We start from the raw sequence: 18,239 nt of genomic DNA, 5'->3' as shown, positions 1-18,239 counted from the left end.
CTTTCAATTTTTAGATTTGTTTAAAAATTTCCAAAATAGCTTAAAAACCGGTAGGATCCTTTTTAAAAATGCTTTTGAAGAAGAACTCTTAAAAACTTTAAAACAGGGAAGATACACTCAAATTGCATTAGAGATTTGGGACCGTAGATAGACTCAAATTGCATTAGAGATTTGGGACCGTCAAACTAAGAACACTGGCTTTTAGGATCATCAAAAAGTAGGTCAAAATCCAGAATCCTAGAGCTAGGATTTTTTTTTCAAACAATAATAGATGACAAAAATAGGTATTGGGTTTGGGATTGAGTTGTTAGATCTTGTGGAAGATAGGAAGGGGCAGGGCCTTGTGGAGAAGACTTGTAGGCCTGGTGAGTTCCAGAGTGAAAAGTTCCATCCTAGTGATAGAGTTAGCCTGTGACATACTTACCATTTCTTTCCTTTCCAAGGTGATGTATATTGGAGAAAATGAGGCTCAGACTCAGAGCTAGGAAAGAATGGAGCCTCTGAGGCCTACAAGAGTAAGCTCCTAAACAAAGAAGAGAGTGCTCAGGTTAGGTCCAGGGAGCACAGTGGTGCCCTCTCCCTATGCAAAAGGTGATTGAAATTGGAACACACAGCTCCACTGCTGACTGCGGTCTTTGTAATTTGTCAATGTTATCTCAGCGCTTGGTGTAACCTTGAGGGATAAAGCTTTGTGAACTCGGGTGAAGTAGTTCTAACAGCTCACCAAGTGGCAAGCAACTAACATTCCCCCGGCCCTTGCCTGAGCCTTCCCTCCTCACATCTGGGCCATTACTGCCAATTTCTTTTTTTTAAGATTTTATTTGTTTATCTATCTATCTATCTATTTTAGAGAGAGAAAGCGCCTGTGCGTGCAAGCAATGGGGAGGAGCAGAGGGAGAGGGACAAGCAGACTCTGTGCTAAGTGCGGAGCTTGACACAGGGCTTGATCTCACCACCCTGAGACGATGACCTGAGCCGAAATCAAGAGTTGCCGCCTAATTGACTGAGCCACCCAGGCGCCCCCCATTTCTGCCACTTCTGCAATCTCCATCTGACTGAGGCTGTGCGGTCTCCCCTAAGTAAATCCCTCACATTTCTCAGCACTTCTTTTATTTCTTAAGCCCCCTTTACTGTTCTCTAGCCCATTCTTCCATGCCATAGTCAGGGCATTACTTTTCATACTCATTCTAACTCAGTACTAAACTTTATATAAAAAGAAAATGATTTTTCATTGGGGCATTTATTTTTTGCAATGTTTTAGAAAGAGCAGATTTTTATTTTTTGATAAAAAGGAAGAAATATAAAGTTGGAAATTTTAATCTTAAAAAATGAAACTCTTGGGGCATCTAGGTGTGGCTCAGTTGGTTAAGCATCTGGCTTTGGCTCAGGTCATGACACCGGCGTCCTGGGATGAAGCCATGGGTTGGGCTCCCTGCTCAGCAGGGAGTCTGCTTCTCTGTCTCCCTCTAACTGTGACCCTTGCTCATGCTCTTGCTTGTGTTCTCTCTCTCCATAAATAAAAAATCTTCAAAAAAAAAAATTAAACTCTTGCACATATGCAAAAACAGAAGGACATAATTTGTAAAAGGTGTAGTGACTAAAAAAACACAGGACAGATTATAAAGAAAAAGGAAATTCTAGGAGTCATCACGTTTTATAGTTAATGATTTGTGTCAAAGTATTTTGCAGAAACAAAACAACTCATTTGATTTTTTTTTCCCTGCATCATTTACTGGCTATAGGAAAAATTAGTACTATAGTTTTTAAAATAATAGAATGAACTTTTTAAACATTATAAATCACAAACTATGTAATTACATTATATTTTAAAATGGTAACTTTTAGGTAGAAATTCCTATGATTCATTGAAGAGAGAGAAATATAAATGTATATGAGCAGAATTGACCGTAGATTAAGGAATATCCATTGATTGATAAGAGAAAGAACTGTTGTTTTTAAATTACATAAGAAATAATTGAACAGTTTAAGCAATGCCTGCACAACAAGTTTTGTAATGAAAATACATTCTAATTTTGTATTTTAGTAGAGTGCTTCAAGTTTTTCTCTTGCTTCTACCTTTAATATACTTTGTGCTTTTCTGTGATTAATTTTATCCTATTTAAAATGGTATCTTTAGGCTTAACTTTGAAAGTATTAGTGATTTAATTTTATGTTGTTTTTAGTAAAAGCTTTGATAGAGCAAGAGGTGAAGAATGGCATTCCTTCTAACAGAATTGTTTTGGGAGGATTTTCTCAGGTAAGGTAAAGTTTGGGTGATATGTCATTGGTATATTTATCTCGGAGTCTGGATTCTGTCCTTTTCTATGGAGGAGTCTTTTTTTTTTTTAGTACATGTTATAGAATCTAATATACTGTTATCTCTTTTTTTTATATCCTGTTATCTTTAATGCTGAATTAAGTTTGGACTAGACAGAGTTAATTATGAGAATGTACTCTTTTGCTTTTCTAGTTTTCTCTCTTCGGCAATTGCCTTCAACTTCTAGATTATGTCTTGAAAATCAATTTATTAACAAGTAAATTGATTAGAACTTGAAATGTATTTTCTTAAAGTATTAGCACACATGTAATTAGGTATCTTAAGTTGATGCTGTGTACCCCTTTAAACAAAACTCTAATTTAATAAACACAGGTGTAATTCCCTTGTCCTAGGAGGAGACCACTGTTAGGAACAGTAAGGTAGAAAACAAGAGAATTTCTTCCCTCTTTTTGTCATAGATTCCCAGTGGTTAAGCCCCACAGACTCCTGTAATCCCCTTGGGGCAAAACCCACAAAGTGACCCACAATTTTGGGGGTTGCTGGTTGTTCTCCCTGGGTTCTCATCTCCCACTGCAGGAATCAGAGGCTTCTGGGGAGACTCTGAGTGGTGCTGCACTGGCTTGAGGGAGGCGCAATGCAGTCAGTGTATAGTTACTTCTCTTACCTTTCAGTGTGATCTGTTTTGGTCTCTGTGGTGCAGGGGGTACCTCAGCCTCACCCTTTCCCCCCATGTGCTAAGATTCTTTCAGTGGTGTCCTGTCCATGATTAGATGTTAGTTCTTGTAAGAGGGAGCAAAGTTAGGAATGACCTGAGGCTAGTAAGATGGCAGAGGAGTAGGAGACCTAAATTTCGTCTGGTCCCAGGAATTCAGCTGGATAGTTATCAAACTATTCTGAACACCTACAAACTCAACTCGAGAACGAAGAAAAGAATAGCAGCAACTCTAGGAACAGAAAAGCGACCACTTTCTGGAAGGTAGGACGTGTGGAGAAGTAAATCTGAGGCAATATACGGGAAGATAGACCTTGGGGGGAGGGAGCCTCCCGTCAGCTGGCTACCAGCAAGTGATAGAGCAGAGGAGCACAAAATCGGAACTTTTAGAGGTCTGCTCCGGTGAGGGACTTCGCTCTAGTAGCTAAACGGGGGGTGGGACCCTCGCTGGGACAGTGTGGTCTCAGGACTCGCAGGGTCACAAAAAGACTGAGGGTGCCTGAGTGCGGCAGAGCCCCCAGGTATCAGAGCAGGGAAGCCGGCCTCGAAGTGTGAGCGGAGGAGTGGGCTCTCAGCCTGGGGTTGCCGTAAGCTGTGATCCCCAGCACAGTTGGGCTGCTGCTCTTCAAACAGGAGCCCAACAAAAGACAGACAGACCTAGGGAGACTCCCCTACCTTCCCTGGGAGGAGTGGCACGGGAGTGCATCGCAGGAACCTACTGGGTTTGGAGACTCCAGACAGGTCGAGTTGTGTGCCAGAGATAGAAACGCTCAGTCACAGGCCAGGTGATCATGGAGAGCAGCCGGAGACCAGGGAGACAGGAGTGATTGCTTTTCTCTGAGGGCGCACTGAGGGGTGGGGCCCCAAGCTCTTGGTTCCTCCAGGGCCAGAGATTGGGAGGCCTCCATTTTCATTCTCCTCTTCTAAAGCTGCACGGAAAGCCTTCAGGGAACAAAAGCTACAGAGAGTAAACCCGAGAGGATTACTTAGCCTAGCCCCTGTCTGGGACGGTGCAATTCCGCCTGGGGCAAAGACATTTGAGAATCCTTACAACAGACCCCTCCCCCAGAAGATCAGCAAGAACACCCAGCCAAGACCAAGTTTACCGATCAATGAGAACTGCAAAACTCCAGTGCTTGGGGAATATAGCACGTAGAATTAATGGCTTTTTTCCCATGATTCTTTAGTCTTTCAAAGTTAATTTTTAAAATTTTCTTTATTTTATTCTTTTTTTAAAATCTTTCTACTTTTTCAACCAACTTCTTATCAGTTCCTTTTTTAAAATCTTTTTTAATTTTCATTTTTCTATATATGTAAGTTTTTCTTTCGCTACAATTTTGGGAGGCAGTTTCTTCTAACAGACAAAATACACCCAAAATCTAGTGTGTGCCTTTGTTATGTTCACCAGCCTGATCATATTCCTTTTTTTTTTTTTTTTCCTTTTCTTCCCTGGTTTTGGGTCTCTTCTGGTTTGTTTAGTGTATATTTTTCTGGGGTCGTTGTTACCCTTTTAGCATTTTGTTCTCTCATTCATCTGTTCTTCTCGGGACAAAATGACAAAACGGAAAAACTCACCTCAAAAAAAGAAAAGAACAAGAGGCAGTACGGACTGCCAGGGACCTAATCAACATGGACATTAGTAAGATGTCAGCACTAGAGTTCAGAATGACGATTATAAATATACTAGCTGGGCTCGAAAAAAGCATAGATTCTCTAGTATCTTCTGGAGAAATAAAATCTAACCAAATGGAAATCAGAAAGGCTGTTAATGAGGTGCAATAAAAAATGGAGGCTCTAACTGCTAGAATAATTGAGGCAGAAGAGAGAAATAGTGATATAGAAGACCAATGATGGAGAATAAAGAAGCTGAGAAAAAGATAAACAACTAGTGGATCACGAGGGGAGAATTTGAGAGATAAGTGATACCATTAAGCAAAACAACAGTAGAATAATTGGGATCCCAGAAGAAGAAGAAAGAGAGAAGGGGCAGAAGGTATATTGGAGCAAATTGTAGCAGAGAACTTCCCTAATTTGGGGAAGGAAACAGGCATCAAAATCCAGGAGGCACAGAGAACCCCCCCCCCTCAAAGTCAATAAAAATAGGTCAACACCCTAACATCTAATAGTAAAACTTACAGATCTCAGAGACAAAGAGGAAATCCTGAAAGCAGCTCGGGACAAGAGTTCTGTAACTTACAAGGGTAGAAACATTAGATTGGCAGCAGACCCATCCATGGAGACCTGGCAGGCCAGAAAGGACTGGCATGATATATTCAGGGCACTAAATGAGAAGAATATGCAGCCAACAATACTATATCCAGCTAGGCTGTCATTAAAAATAGAAGGGGAGCTAAAAAGCTTCCAGGACAAACAGAAACTAAAAGAATTTGTGATCACCAAACCAGCCCTACCAGAAATATTGAAAGGGGTCCTCTAAGCAAAGAGAGAGCCTAAAAGAAACATAGACCAGAAAGGAACAGAGACAATATACAGTAACAGTCACCTTACAGGCAATACAGTGGCACTGAATTCATATCTTTCAGTAGTTACCCTGAATGTAAATGGGCTAAATGCCCCCAAGAAAGACACAAGGTATGAAATTGGATAAAAAAACAAGACCCATTGATAATGCTGTCTGCAGGAGACTCATTTTAGACCGAAAGACAACTCCAGATTTAAAGTGAGGGAGTGGAAAACCATTTACCATGCTAATGGACATCAAAAGAAAGCTGGGGTGGCAATCCTTATATCAGACAAATTAGATTTTAAACCAAAGACTATAATAAGAGATGAGGAAGGACACTATATCATCCTTAAAGGGTCTATCCAACAAGAAGATCTAACAATTTTAAATATTTATGCCCCTAACATGGGAGCTGCCAATTAATAACAAAATCAAAGAAACACATCGGCAATAATACAGTAATAGTAGGGGACTTTAACACCCCCCTCACTGAAGTGGACAGATCATCTAAGAAAAATATCAACAAGGAAATAAGGGCTTTAAATGACACACAGGACCAGATGGACTTCACAGATATATTCAGAACATTCCATCCCAAGGCAACAGAATAAATATTCTTCTCAAGCACCTGAACATTCTCCAGAACAGATCACATCCTGGGTCACAAATCAGGTCTCAACTGATACCAAAATATTGGAATTATTCCCTGCGTATTTTCAGACCACAATGCCTTGAAACTCACACTCAGTCCCGAGAGGAAAGTTGGAAAGAACTCAAATACGTGGAGGCTTAAGAGCATCCTACTAAAAAATGAATGGGTCAACCAGGAAATTAAAGAAGAATTTAAAAATTTAATGGAAACAAATGAAAATGAAACCACAGCTGTTCAAACGTCTTTGGGATGCAGCAAAGGCAGTCCAAAGAGAATAAATAGTATATAGCAATACAGGCCTTTCTCAGAAACAAGAAAAGTCTCAAATACACAACCTAACCTTACATTTAAAGGAACTGGAGAAAGAACAGCAAATAAAGCCTAAACACAGCAGGAGAAGAGAAATAATAAAGATCAGAGTAGAAATCAGTGAAATAGAAACTGAGAGAACAGTAGAACAGATCAACGAAACTAGGAGCTGGTTCTTTGAAAGAATTAATAAGATTGATAAGCCTCTGGTCAGACTTATCAAAAAGAAGAGAAAGGACCTAGGTAAATAAAATTATGAATGAAAGAGGCAAGATCACAACCAACACCAAAGAAATACAAACAATTATAAGAACATATTATGAGCAACTATATGCCAACAAATTAGATAATCTGGAAGAAATGGATGCATTCCTAGAGAGTATAAACTATGAAAACTGAACCAGGAAGAAATAGAAACCTGAACAGACCCATAACCAGCAAGGAAATTGAAGCTGTAATCAAAAATCTCCCAACAAACAAGAGCCCAGGGCCATATGGTTTCCCAGGGGAATTCTACCAAACATTTAAAGAAGAATTAATACCTATTCTTCTGAAACTGTTTCAGAAAATAGAAATGGAAGGAAAACTTCCAAACTAATTTTATGAGGCCAGCATTACCTTGATCCCAAAACCAGACAAAGAACCCATCAAAAAGGAGACTTACAGACCAATATCCCTGATGAACATGGATGTAAAAATTCTCACCAAAATACTAGCCGATAGGATCCAACAGTACATTAAAAGGATTATTCACTACAACCAAGTGGAATTTATTCCTGGGCTGCAAGGTTGGTTCAACATCCGCAAATAAATCAATGTGATACACTACATTAATAAAAGAAAGAACAAGAACCATATGATACTCTCAATAGATGCAAAAAAAAGCATTTGACAAAGTACAGCATGCTTTCTTGATTAAAACTCTTCACAGTGTAGGGATACAGGGTACATACCTCAATATCATAAAAGCCTTCTATGAAAAACCCACAGTGAATCTCATTCTCAATGGGGAAAAACTAAGAGCTTTTCCCCTCAGGTCAGGAATATGACAGGGATGCCCAATATCACCACTGCTAGTACTAGAAGTCCTACCCTTGGCAATCAGACAACAAAAAGAAATAAAAGGCATCCGAATCGTCAGATAAGTTAAACTCTCACTCTTTGCAGATGATATGATACTTCATGTGGAAAACCCAAAAGACCCCACCCCAAAACTGCGAGAACTCATACAGGAATTCAGTAAAGTGGCAAGATATAAAATCAATGCACAGAAATCAGTTGCATTTCTATACACCAACAGCAAGACAGAAGAAAGAGAAATTAAAGAGTCGATCCCATTTACAGTTGTACCCAAAACCATAAGATACCTGGGAATAAATCTAACCAAAAAAATCAAAAGAATCTGTATTCAGAAAACTACAGAATACTTGTGAAAGAAATTGAGGAAGACACAAAGAAATGGAAAAATGTTCCATGTTCGTGGATTGGAAGAACAAACATTGTTAAAATGTCTATTCTACCTAAGTAGTCTACACATTTAATGCAATCCCTATCAAAATACCATCAACTTTTTTTCACAGAAATAGAACAAATAATCCTAAAATTTGTATGGAACCAGAAAAGACCCCGAGTAGCCAGAGGAATGTTGAAAAAGAAAAGCAAAGCTGGTGGCATCACAATTCTGGACTTCAAGCTCTATTACAAAGCTGTAATCATCCAGACAGTATGGTACCGGCACTAAAGCAGACACAAAGATCAATGGAACAGAATAGAGAACCCAGAAATGGACCCTCAACTCTGTGATCAGCTAATCTTCGACAAAGCAGGAAAGAATGTCCAGTGGAAAAAAGACAGTCTTTTCAACAAATGGTGTTGGGAAAATTGGACAGCCACATGCATAAGAATGAAACCGGACCATTTCCATACACTACACACAAAAATAGACTCAAAATGGATGAAAGACCTAAATGTGAGGAGTCCATCAAAATCCTGAGGCAGGTCCTTCGACCTCAGTCGCAGCAACTTCTTCCTAGACACATCAAAGTCAAGGGAAGTAAGGGCAAAAATGAACTATTGGGACTTCATCAAGATAAAAAGCTTTTGCACAGCAAAGGAAACAGTCAACAAAACCAAAAGACAACCAACAGAATGGGAGAAGATATTTGCGAATGACCTATCAGATAAGGGGCTAGTATCCAAAATCTATAAAGAACTTATCAAACTCAACACCCAAAGAACAAATAATCCAGTCAAGAAATGGGCAGCAGACATGAACAGACATTTCTGCAAAGACATCCAGATGGCCGACAGATAAAAAAGTGCTCAACATCACTCGGCATCAGGGAAATACATATCAAAACCACAATGAGATACCACCTCACACCAGTCTGAATGGCTAAAATTAACAAGTCAGGAAACGACAGTTGTTGGTGAGGATGCAGAGAAAGGGGAACCCTCCTACACTGTTGGTGGGAATCAAACGCGTGCAGCCACTCTGGAAAACAGTATGGAGGTTCCTCAAAAAGTTGAAAATAGAGCTGCCCTATGACCCAGCTTACTGGGTATTTACCCCAAAGATACAGATGTAATTTTCCGAAGGGGCACCTGCACCCCAGTGTTTATAGCAGCAATGTCCACAATAGCCAAACTATGAAAAGAGCCCAGATGTCCATTGACAGATGAATGGATAAAGAAGATGTGGGGTATATACACAATGGAATATTATGCATCCATCAAAAATGAAATCTTGCCATTTGCAATGATGTGGATGGAACTAGAGGGTATTATGCTAAAGCGAAATAAGTAGAGAAAGACAGTTATATGATCTCACTGATACGTGGAATTTGAGAAACAAGGCAGAGGATCATAGGGGAAGAGAGGAAAAAATGAAAGAAGAAGCAACCAGAGAGGGGGATAAACCATAAGAGACTCTTAATCTCAGGAAACAAACTGAGGGATGTTGGAGTGGAGGGGACTGGGAGGAATGGGGTGGCTGGGTGATAGTCATTGGGGAGGGCACGTGCTATGGTGAGTGCTGTGAATTGTGTAAGACTGATGAATCACAGACCTGTACCCCTGAAACAAACAATACATTATATGTTAAAAAAAAAAAAGTTAGGAATGACCTGTGTCTCATCATGCTTGATGTCACTCTGTCACCTTTCCTCTTTTTGTCTTGTAAAGTAGATTTTAGATTTAAATATATGATGTTTACTTTTGGCATCATCTTTCTCTACCTTTTCTCCTACCTTCTATACTTTTTCTGCAGACATAGTTACCTCATATTGACCTTGTGTCTTTGTTTCAGCTTATCACATGTTCACCTTGTCACCTATCCCAAATTCTCTAGTAATCTGTAAAGCTTCTAAATCAACAACTTAGTGTTCAGACTACCTGAATTAGGACAATGTCAGAATTATGGAATTCTTCAGAAGTTAGAATTCAGTAGAAAGATAGGTTGTTGATACAATATAGTAAAAAGATATTACTGGTTTGGTGTTTAAGTCAAGATAACGTCTGTTGTAATACACATTGTGACATAAATGTAGATACAGAAATGAATGGTTGATTTGAAAAAAAAGCTAACATAGGAGACTGTATAGTTGAGATTCGATAATCACAATTTACAGAAAGGAACTCCTCTTACCCTAAGCAGGAAAGAGCAGGTTATGAGTCTGTGGGATCACGTCAGGAAAACTAAAGATGAGAATGAATCAGGGCCTCAGAAAATAGTTAAGACGTGGAAAGCCCTCACGATTTCTCTCTCCTATTTCTCTGCCCATCTGCTTCATTTGTCTCTTCATGTACAGTTGGTGCTCTCCACCTTTGCAACCTATAGCTTTTCCAGTTCTTGAGTTTACAGGTTACTATTCCAGCCACACAAAGAGACAGACTGACAGTCACTGAATCCCAATTTCAAAATCTTGAGAAAAGGAACATGAGAAAGAATCTTGGATGAGAAAGAATCCCATGTTTCCTGGGGCCCAGTAACCCACAGTCATGGTCAGAGTGATGTGGCATCCAGATGACTAATGGGAATGCTCTTTCCAGAGTGCAGGGTATTGTAAGCTGGGTAGGCAGATACTCTAAAGGTGTCTGCTACAGAGTTGTTATTATCTTGAATTTTTGTCGTAAAAAAGACTACCAACTTAAGACTGGGTTTGATTTTACACCTAAGACTTTTCGAATGAGAAAATAAGTTTAGAATGTTCTTAAGGCAGTTGTAAGTGCATTTAAATATATAATTAACAGTTTCTTGACTGATTGGGTAGTTGCTGTGTTCTCACAGTGGTCCTTTAAGACACTAAAGGAGAATAGTGTCCTGTAGGACATGGTAGGGTGGGGTATGTATGTATTTCTGCTAGCTTGCCTGATTTGATTTGACATTAACCACTCAGGTTGATTTTTTCCTTATTAGGAACAAGAAATCTCTTAAGTTGCTGTTAGCAGAAGATGTGTTCCATTGACTTTTCTCTGCTTGTCTTTCCAGGGAGGAGCGTTATCTTTATACACTGCTCTTACCACACAGCAGAAACTGGCCGGTGTCACTGCACTCAGTTGCTGGCTTCCACTCCGGGCTTCATTTCCACAGGTAGCGTGACTGATACCTGTACCGTTAGATTACTGAGCTATGAGATCACAGATAATGTTGGTGAGAGGTTCATTTTTTTTTTTAATTAATCAGCTGTATATATTTAGAGCAGTTTAAGTTCACAGCAAAATTGAGCAGAAAACACAGAAAGTTCCCATCTGTGAACGGGCTGTGGACACCCCACAGCCCTGTGGTACATTTGTTAGAATGTGTCAGTGAACCTGACACATTATCATGACCCAAAGCCCATAGTTTACATCAGTCATCTTTTTTTAAAAATAATTTTCCTGGACTTTTGTGATGTACTCGTAGGCTTTATCTGAATACTATATTGTCTTTATTGTGGATTGCAGGGAATGGAGTAGAAATAAGTCCTTTTATCATAAATCTCATATTTGAAGTGTTTGATACATTTTTAAATGTATATATAAATTAGGGCAACGTTTTACACATAGAAATAATATTTTCGAGTGTTCAGTGTTTTTACTGCTTGATAACAGAATTTTACCATAGAATTGAATTTCCAAGTACTCAGTAGTGTAATGCAATATATAATACACATGAGTGGATGTTTATTTTCAAATTCATCTTTAAATCTAAGATTTTTTTTTCTTCATCACTATATAATAATTCTTCGATGTCTTACACATGCTAAGTGCTGTTTATTAACCATTTTATTTAAATCAATTAAATAAGAACTGAGAAGAACATGATTCAATTAAAACATATCTCTCATCTCAAGACACTGTGAACATATAAAGAATAATTAAGATAGAGTCTGCTTCAAGGAACCACTTCATTGGGAAAATAGTGATACGAGACAGGGTAGGGGCACCTGGGTGGCTCAGTTGGTTAAGCGTCCAGCTCTTGATTCTGGCTCAGGTCATGATCTCAGGGTCATGAGATCAAGCCCTGCATCGGGCTCCATGCTCAGCTGGGAGTCTGCTTGAGATTCTTTCTCTCCCTCTCCCTTTGCCCCTCTCCCTGCTTGCGCACTCTCTAAATAAATAAATAAAATCTGAAGGAAAAAAAAAAGGCAAGACAGGGTAATCATATGTCCTATAAAAGTTTAACTACAGAGTTGTGGGGAGTATAGGGATAGAAGGAATTTTATTTCTGTGGCCGAATAGAACCTGTGATGTAAGTAATATATGTGCATATCTGTCTACAGTTGTAAATGCCTGGCATATAATACTCTACACATTTGAATAAATAATACTAGTTTTCTTTTATTTTTTGCAGGGTCCTATTAGTGGCGTTAATAGAGATATTTCTATTCTTCAGTGCCATGGAGATTGCGATCCTTTAGTTCCCCTAATGTTTGCTTCTCTTACTGCTGAAAAGCTGAAAACATTAGTAAATCCAGCCAATGTAACCTTCAAAACCTATGAAGGCATGATGCACAGTTCATGTCAACAGGTAATTGTTTGGAAGCAGTGATTACAGAGACATATCTGCAGCTTTTTTCATGTGATATTTTTAGCATAAGTAACATTTGATTGCTTGGGTATTTAAAGAAGTTAATTAATGAATTCACATTGAATCATAGGTTAGCAGGACTTAGATCAGAGTTTATTCAATTTAATTCAATAAACATTCACTTTTCTGTTACATGCAAGCTTTATACATAATTCAAAGATAAAACAGTCCTTTTTTTAAAATTTAAGCTAAATTAATAAAAGTTAAAATTTAATAGGGGAGAAGGATATATATCCAAATAATTGTGTAGAAAACAGAATGTGATAAGTGTTATATTAGAAGTTTTTAAAGTTCTCTAAAACACTGAGAAGAGTGAAATTCATTTTATCTTGTGAAGTACTGAGATCATGAAGAATAAGCTAGATTTGGAAGAATGGGTAGGATTTGGATAGCAAGTGTGCAGGGAAAGGGAAAGGGGAAGCAGGCTGTCCAGTTGGGCCATAGTCTTATGAAAAGCTGGCTGTCCTAGAGCAGGATGCCATTCATAAAGTAGGTACACGGAACAGCTTTAGGGTAACACGAAGGAGATAATACTGAGTTTAGTGAACATACTGAGGTTGATGTACCCCCGTGATAACAAAATAGGATGTTGGAAATACTTGTCTGAAGCTCAAGCCTGTAAGAGAGATTTAGAATAATTGCCAATATTATTAATCACTGAAGAATACCATGGGAGAATATCATGAAAAAAAAGCTGAGGGATAGAACTTGGTTGGGGGGCGGGGTGGATTAGAAGGAGTTAGATGTGGAATAAGAATACAGGAGGAGAGAATTTCAGAGTGCTGGTGCACCTGGCCGGCTCGGTCGGAAGAACACGTGACTCTTGATCTTGGGGTTGTGAGTTTGAGCCCCAAGTTGGGTGTAGAAATTACATACATAAATACACAATTTTTTTAAAAGATTGGTTAAGTTATTTAAGAAAAATAAGAAAAAGGGGGTTCCCAGGTGGCTCAGTCAGTTAAGCATCTGTCTTTGGCTCACGTCATGATCCCAGGGTCCTGGAATTGAGTCCCGCATTGGGCTCCCTGCTCAGTGGGGAGCCTGCTTTTCCCTCTCCTGCCCCTCCCCCTGCTCCCACTCATGCTCTCTCTCTCTCTCTCTCAAATAAATAAAATCTTTAGAAAAAAAAAAGGACAAAAAAAAGAATTTCAGAGTGGGAGTGAACACTGTCCCATGATTCAGAGAAGGACTGAGGAAAAATAGGCTAGGAGGAAGCTGGCCAATAGTAAGCCATCTGTGACCTTGGATGTTTGAGGAGGTGGTGCCTGCAGTGAATTGTGTAATGTGGGTCAGGAAATGGGAAAAGTAGAGGCAGCATGTATCAACCTTTATTAAAAAGGTTTTTGTGAAGGGGGAAAAGAGTGAAAGGACTCTCTTTAATGGATGGGAGAAAAAGACTCCCTTGGCGGTGGAGGGAGGGAGAAAATGCGATGAAGGGAAGATAATAATCTACTAGGGGAAATCTTAGGGAGATCTCATAATGTAAATGAGTCCTAAACTGGGTAGTGTTTGCCTTCAAAGAGGAGGACAGTACTTCAGAATCTAGGAGAGGGTGGATGAACAGAGATTGCTGAGGTGTACTAGTTGAGAGTTCACATTAGATCCTCTTTGTCTTTTCACTAAAGTAGGAGATATGGTCACTTGATAAGAATGAAGGAGGCCTGCATCGGTTTGGAGGCTTGAAAGGGCCTAGAACAAAAATTGATTGCCAAGCATTGAGGTAGTCCCACATAAAACTGTATCGTAACCACTCAGCCTGGCTGAATCTTTTGTTTTACGGACAGAGAAAAGAGGTGGTAATATGATTTTTCCAGAAAGACAAGGGAGCCTGGGATTCTAGGCTGTTGTTGAGAACATAGTTGAAACATAAGCAAGTGTTGAATCTAGAAAACAGGTGGGCTGGCCCTCTTGAGTATCCAGGAGGGACTGAGGGTCTAGAGCATTTTGTTTTCAAAGTAGGCTTGGGGCGCCTGGGTGGCGCAGTCGTTAAGCTTATCTGCCTTCGGCTCAGGGCGTGATCCCGGCATTCTGGGATCGAGCCCCACATCAGGCTCCTCTGCTGGAAGCCTGCTTCTTTCTCTCCCACTCCCTCTGCGTGTGCTCCCTCTCTCCCTGGCTGTCTCTCTCTGTCAAATAAATAAATAAAATCTTCAAAAAAAAAAAAGAGTAGGCTTTATATCACAAATACCCTGGAGCTTAATAAACATTCAGACACCAGAACTCCAAACTCCAAAATTCTGATTCAGCACATTGGGGGTTAGCAGGTAAACTCAGGTATATGTTTGTATGGATGTGTTTTTAAAATAAAAGCTCCAGGGACGCCTGGTTGGCTCAGTTGGTTAAGTGGCTGCTTTGGGCTCAGGTCATGATCCCACAGTCCTGGGATCAAGTCCCACATCAGGCCTCTTGCTCAGCAGGGAGCCTGCTTCTCCTGCCTGCTGCTCCCCCTGCTTGTGCTCTCTCTCTCTCTCTAATAAATAAATAAATAAAATCTTAAAAAAAAAAAAAAGAGTTTGTGCACCTAATCTCTACACTCAGTGTGGGGCTAAAATTTACAACCCTGAGATCAAGAGTCGCACACTGTTCACACACCCCAAGCATGCGACTCTTAATCTCAGAGTTGTGTGTTCAAGCCCCAAGTCGGGCATAGAGCTTACATAAAAAGAAAAAAAAGTAAAATAAAAGCTGATGATTCTTTGTGCAATCACATTGGAAAACATTGGACTGAATGATGAGGAGCAGAAAGTGAGAAGAGATAAAACGGTAGGAGGTTTCGTCACCAGGAAACTTCCAGGACTTTAGAGAATTGTAAAATAGAGCACTTCTGTGCTGTGGCTTTATTTTCTGAGTGACTAAATTATAAGGGTGAAGGTTCTTTGCATTGCTAATTTCTGGGTCTGTGGAGTTAAGCCTTGAAATACTAGAGATATAGTAGGAAATTATTTGAGGGGAGTGAGGAAACCGAGCCACATGCAGGAGTCATAGAAATGTTTCTTTTGTCATAAATACTTGATATATTCTTTTTCATTGTTCCAGGCCTATCGTAGGTACATGCTGTCTTTCAAATGGTTGGTTGCATGTTAATCCTTGTGAAAGGCACAAAATATTTTATGCTACGAACTCAGCATTTCATTCTAATGAGGGAAGGTTAAAAGCTAGGTTTTTCTACCCATGCTTAGTTGACTGTAATTGTATCCTTACTGATACTTCTGTGGATAGGTTTTGTTAATTCTAAGCTCCCTTCTCTCCACCCAACCCCTGTGTTTTATTTTGTTCAGGTATAGCAAAGTGCAGACCATTTTCATGGGACTGCATGATAGTTGAGAGCTAACATTTGAATGTACAATTATAATCCTAATCACAGGAAGTGTTCTGAAATTGCTATTGAAGTTTCATTTCTCTGTTACAACTTTTCATTTAATTGAAGTAGTAAAAATATGGTTCCACCTTACCTAGGCACACCACAGATTTAGTTGATGGTATTTTAGTGGGATTTAATTTCTGGTTTTGTAACTGCTTATTAAATTATTTTATTCCAAACAGGAAATGATGGATATCAAGCAGTTCATTGATAAGCTTCTACCTCCAGTTGATTGATGTCACTAAGAGGCCTTGTGTAGAAGTGCACACCAGCATCATTGTGGTAGTATATAAACCTTTTCCCGTGCCCAATCTTGAAACTTCTAATGTTTGCAGTGTTAAAATGTTTTGCAAATACACACCAATGACACAGACTACATAATACTATCTCCTTGTGGGAAATCTGGTCTTTTAAGTTTCTATACATGTATTTGTATAATATGATTCAGAATATACTAGTATTAAAATAGGTGAAGCAGGTAAGCTTCTTTTTCTCAAATGTAATTCAGCAAAATAATAAAATACTGTAACCAGATTTTTTATTATATCATTTGACAATTATTAGTATGCTTAATGAAAATTTGTTCAGGTATAAATGAGCAGTTAAGATATAAATGATTTATGCATGCTGTGACTTAGTCTATGGACTTATTCCAAAATTACTTAGTCACCATGCATTATCTGTATTTTTATATATGTATTCATTACATACTTAATGATTGTAATACATAATGAGAATGAGGTGTTACTACATTATTCCCAATAATAGGGATAATGCTTCTAAGGTCAATAAAGAGTAATATTCCTCTGTTCAGTTAATGGCCCTTTTATTTTTGGGACCAGGCTTTATTTTCCCTGATATCATTTCTATTTAATTTTTTTTTCCTCTCTAGAAACGTGTTCTTTCTTTTTTATCCTTCATAACAGACCAAGTATTGCCTCCTTGCCGTAGACATCTGCTGCCAATACATACTGTAATTTGACATTCTGAATCACAGATTTGATGGTATTTAAAATGTATTTACACTTATATAAAGACACCTTAAAACTTCCTACACTACTTATTTCTTAAACTCACCTTAGTCCAAATTTAGACCTATATAGTTATTAGAATCTTCAGTCTAGATAATGGGAATAATTCTGTGGTTGTATTTTTCTGTAATTAACTGAAAGAATATGTAGGTCATATTCTAGTATGTTCTGGAATATTTAAGACAGATCTTAGAAACTAATCTCTGAGATGATTTGCTCTAAGATGATTCTCCTCGAGCATAGTTTTAGTTTACTGGTTTTGTACATATGTTTGAAACCAACTACTGTAGAAAATGAACAATCCATTAGAAAAATTTGCTTTATTTTTATCTGCCAATGGACTTATTTGAAAACTTCACTTTAGTCAGATGGGGTTTTTTTTAGTTTTTGTGCAAACATAAATGTAGCAGTTATTTGATTTTAAGTAGTTGAATTTTTCAGATTATTGGTAAAAATTATTGGAAAATAAATTTATGGGTGATAAAGATTAATCGCAACTCAATACATATGGTGTAGTTACCACAGTTTAATATGTAGCAAAATGTACACTTGATATTTCTGAGCTGTTGTTAATTTTTCTGCTGTATTCCAACTGACTAAAACAATGTTAGGAATGCATCTTTATAAATGGGTGCTAATTGATAAAGGAAATAATTTAGTAATGGACTGTACAGAATGTTAATAATGAAGCCATATGTTTATGTCTGGATTTAAAATTTTTTAAACAATCATTTACTAAGTCATTTTGCTTTACCTTGAAGAATATAAATTGTTTCAGTTATACAAATCAGCAAGATCTAATTTATGGCAAGAAATATTCCTTTGAAATGTTGTGCTGTAATGTGGGAAAATATAAATCTTTTTCATGGTTTCTACCAATGTGAAATAAAATTTAATTCTGACTTTTCTGTGACTGCTTTCTTAAATACTATTTTTAATATTTGGGTTTGCCTTCAAATGACCGTCTGCTATCTATACTGAAAAGGGGGAAAATGGCAATGCAATCATAACATACATTCAAGAGAGAATTTTTGATGATGATAAAGTTGACCTGGAATGGAACGAGGCATGAGAAAAGCTTCTCTAGTTACTCAGTTTGAATGAGCTAAAAAAAATTCATAAATTTAGTTTTCAGTGTTTCTAACATATTTAAGAAGTTTTCTTTGATGTTTCCAAGCCTCCTCCTTTCATGCAGTATTCATGGGATTTTTAAATTAGTGTCATGAGGCAGTATCCGAATAGTTTTTTCTCCTATTATTTCACGGTGACTTCTAGTATTTCCCAATAAAGGAATCCTTTCTGTCCCGTCTCTTAAGCAGTCCACTTTTCTCCTGAGTACTTAAAATTGACCAGCTTATCTTT

General features: G+C 38.3%; 1 protein-coding gene across 1 annotated transcript in view; it reads left to right on the top strand.

Annotated features, from left to right (window-relative positions):
• The window catches only part of LYPLA1 (lysophospholipase 1), a 35,435-nt gene extending 17,656 nt beyond the window's left edge, over nt 1-17,779 (top strand). Inside the window, exons 6-9 of the mRNA XM_040625898.1 lie at nt 2,184-2,257; nt 10,905-11,006; nt 12,249-12,425; nt 16,029-17,779. Of these exons, the coding sequence (XP_040481832.1) occupies nt 2,184-2,257; nt 10,905-11,006; nt 12,249-12,425; nt 16,029-16,082 (407 nt within the window). The 3' untranslated portion in view covers nt 16,083-17,779. The remainder of the gene's footprint in view (nt 1-2,183; nt 2,258-10,904; nt 11,007-12,248; nt 12,426-16,028) is intronic.
• The last annotated feature ends 460 nt before the right edge of the window (nt 17,780-18,239 follow it).

The sequence above is a fragment of the Ursus maritimus genome, unplaced genomic scaffold (genome assembly GCF_017311325.1).
Source record: "Ursus maritimus isolate PB19 unplaced genomic scaffold, ASM1731132v1 scaffold_9, whole genome shotgun sequence".
NCBI classification, from domain to species: Eukaryota; Metazoa; Chordata; class Mammalia; order Carnivora; family Ursidae; genus Ursus; species Ursus maritimus.
The sequence above is the reverse complement of the archived record's forward strand: the minus strand, read 5'-3'. Positions and strand labels throughout refer to the sequence as shown.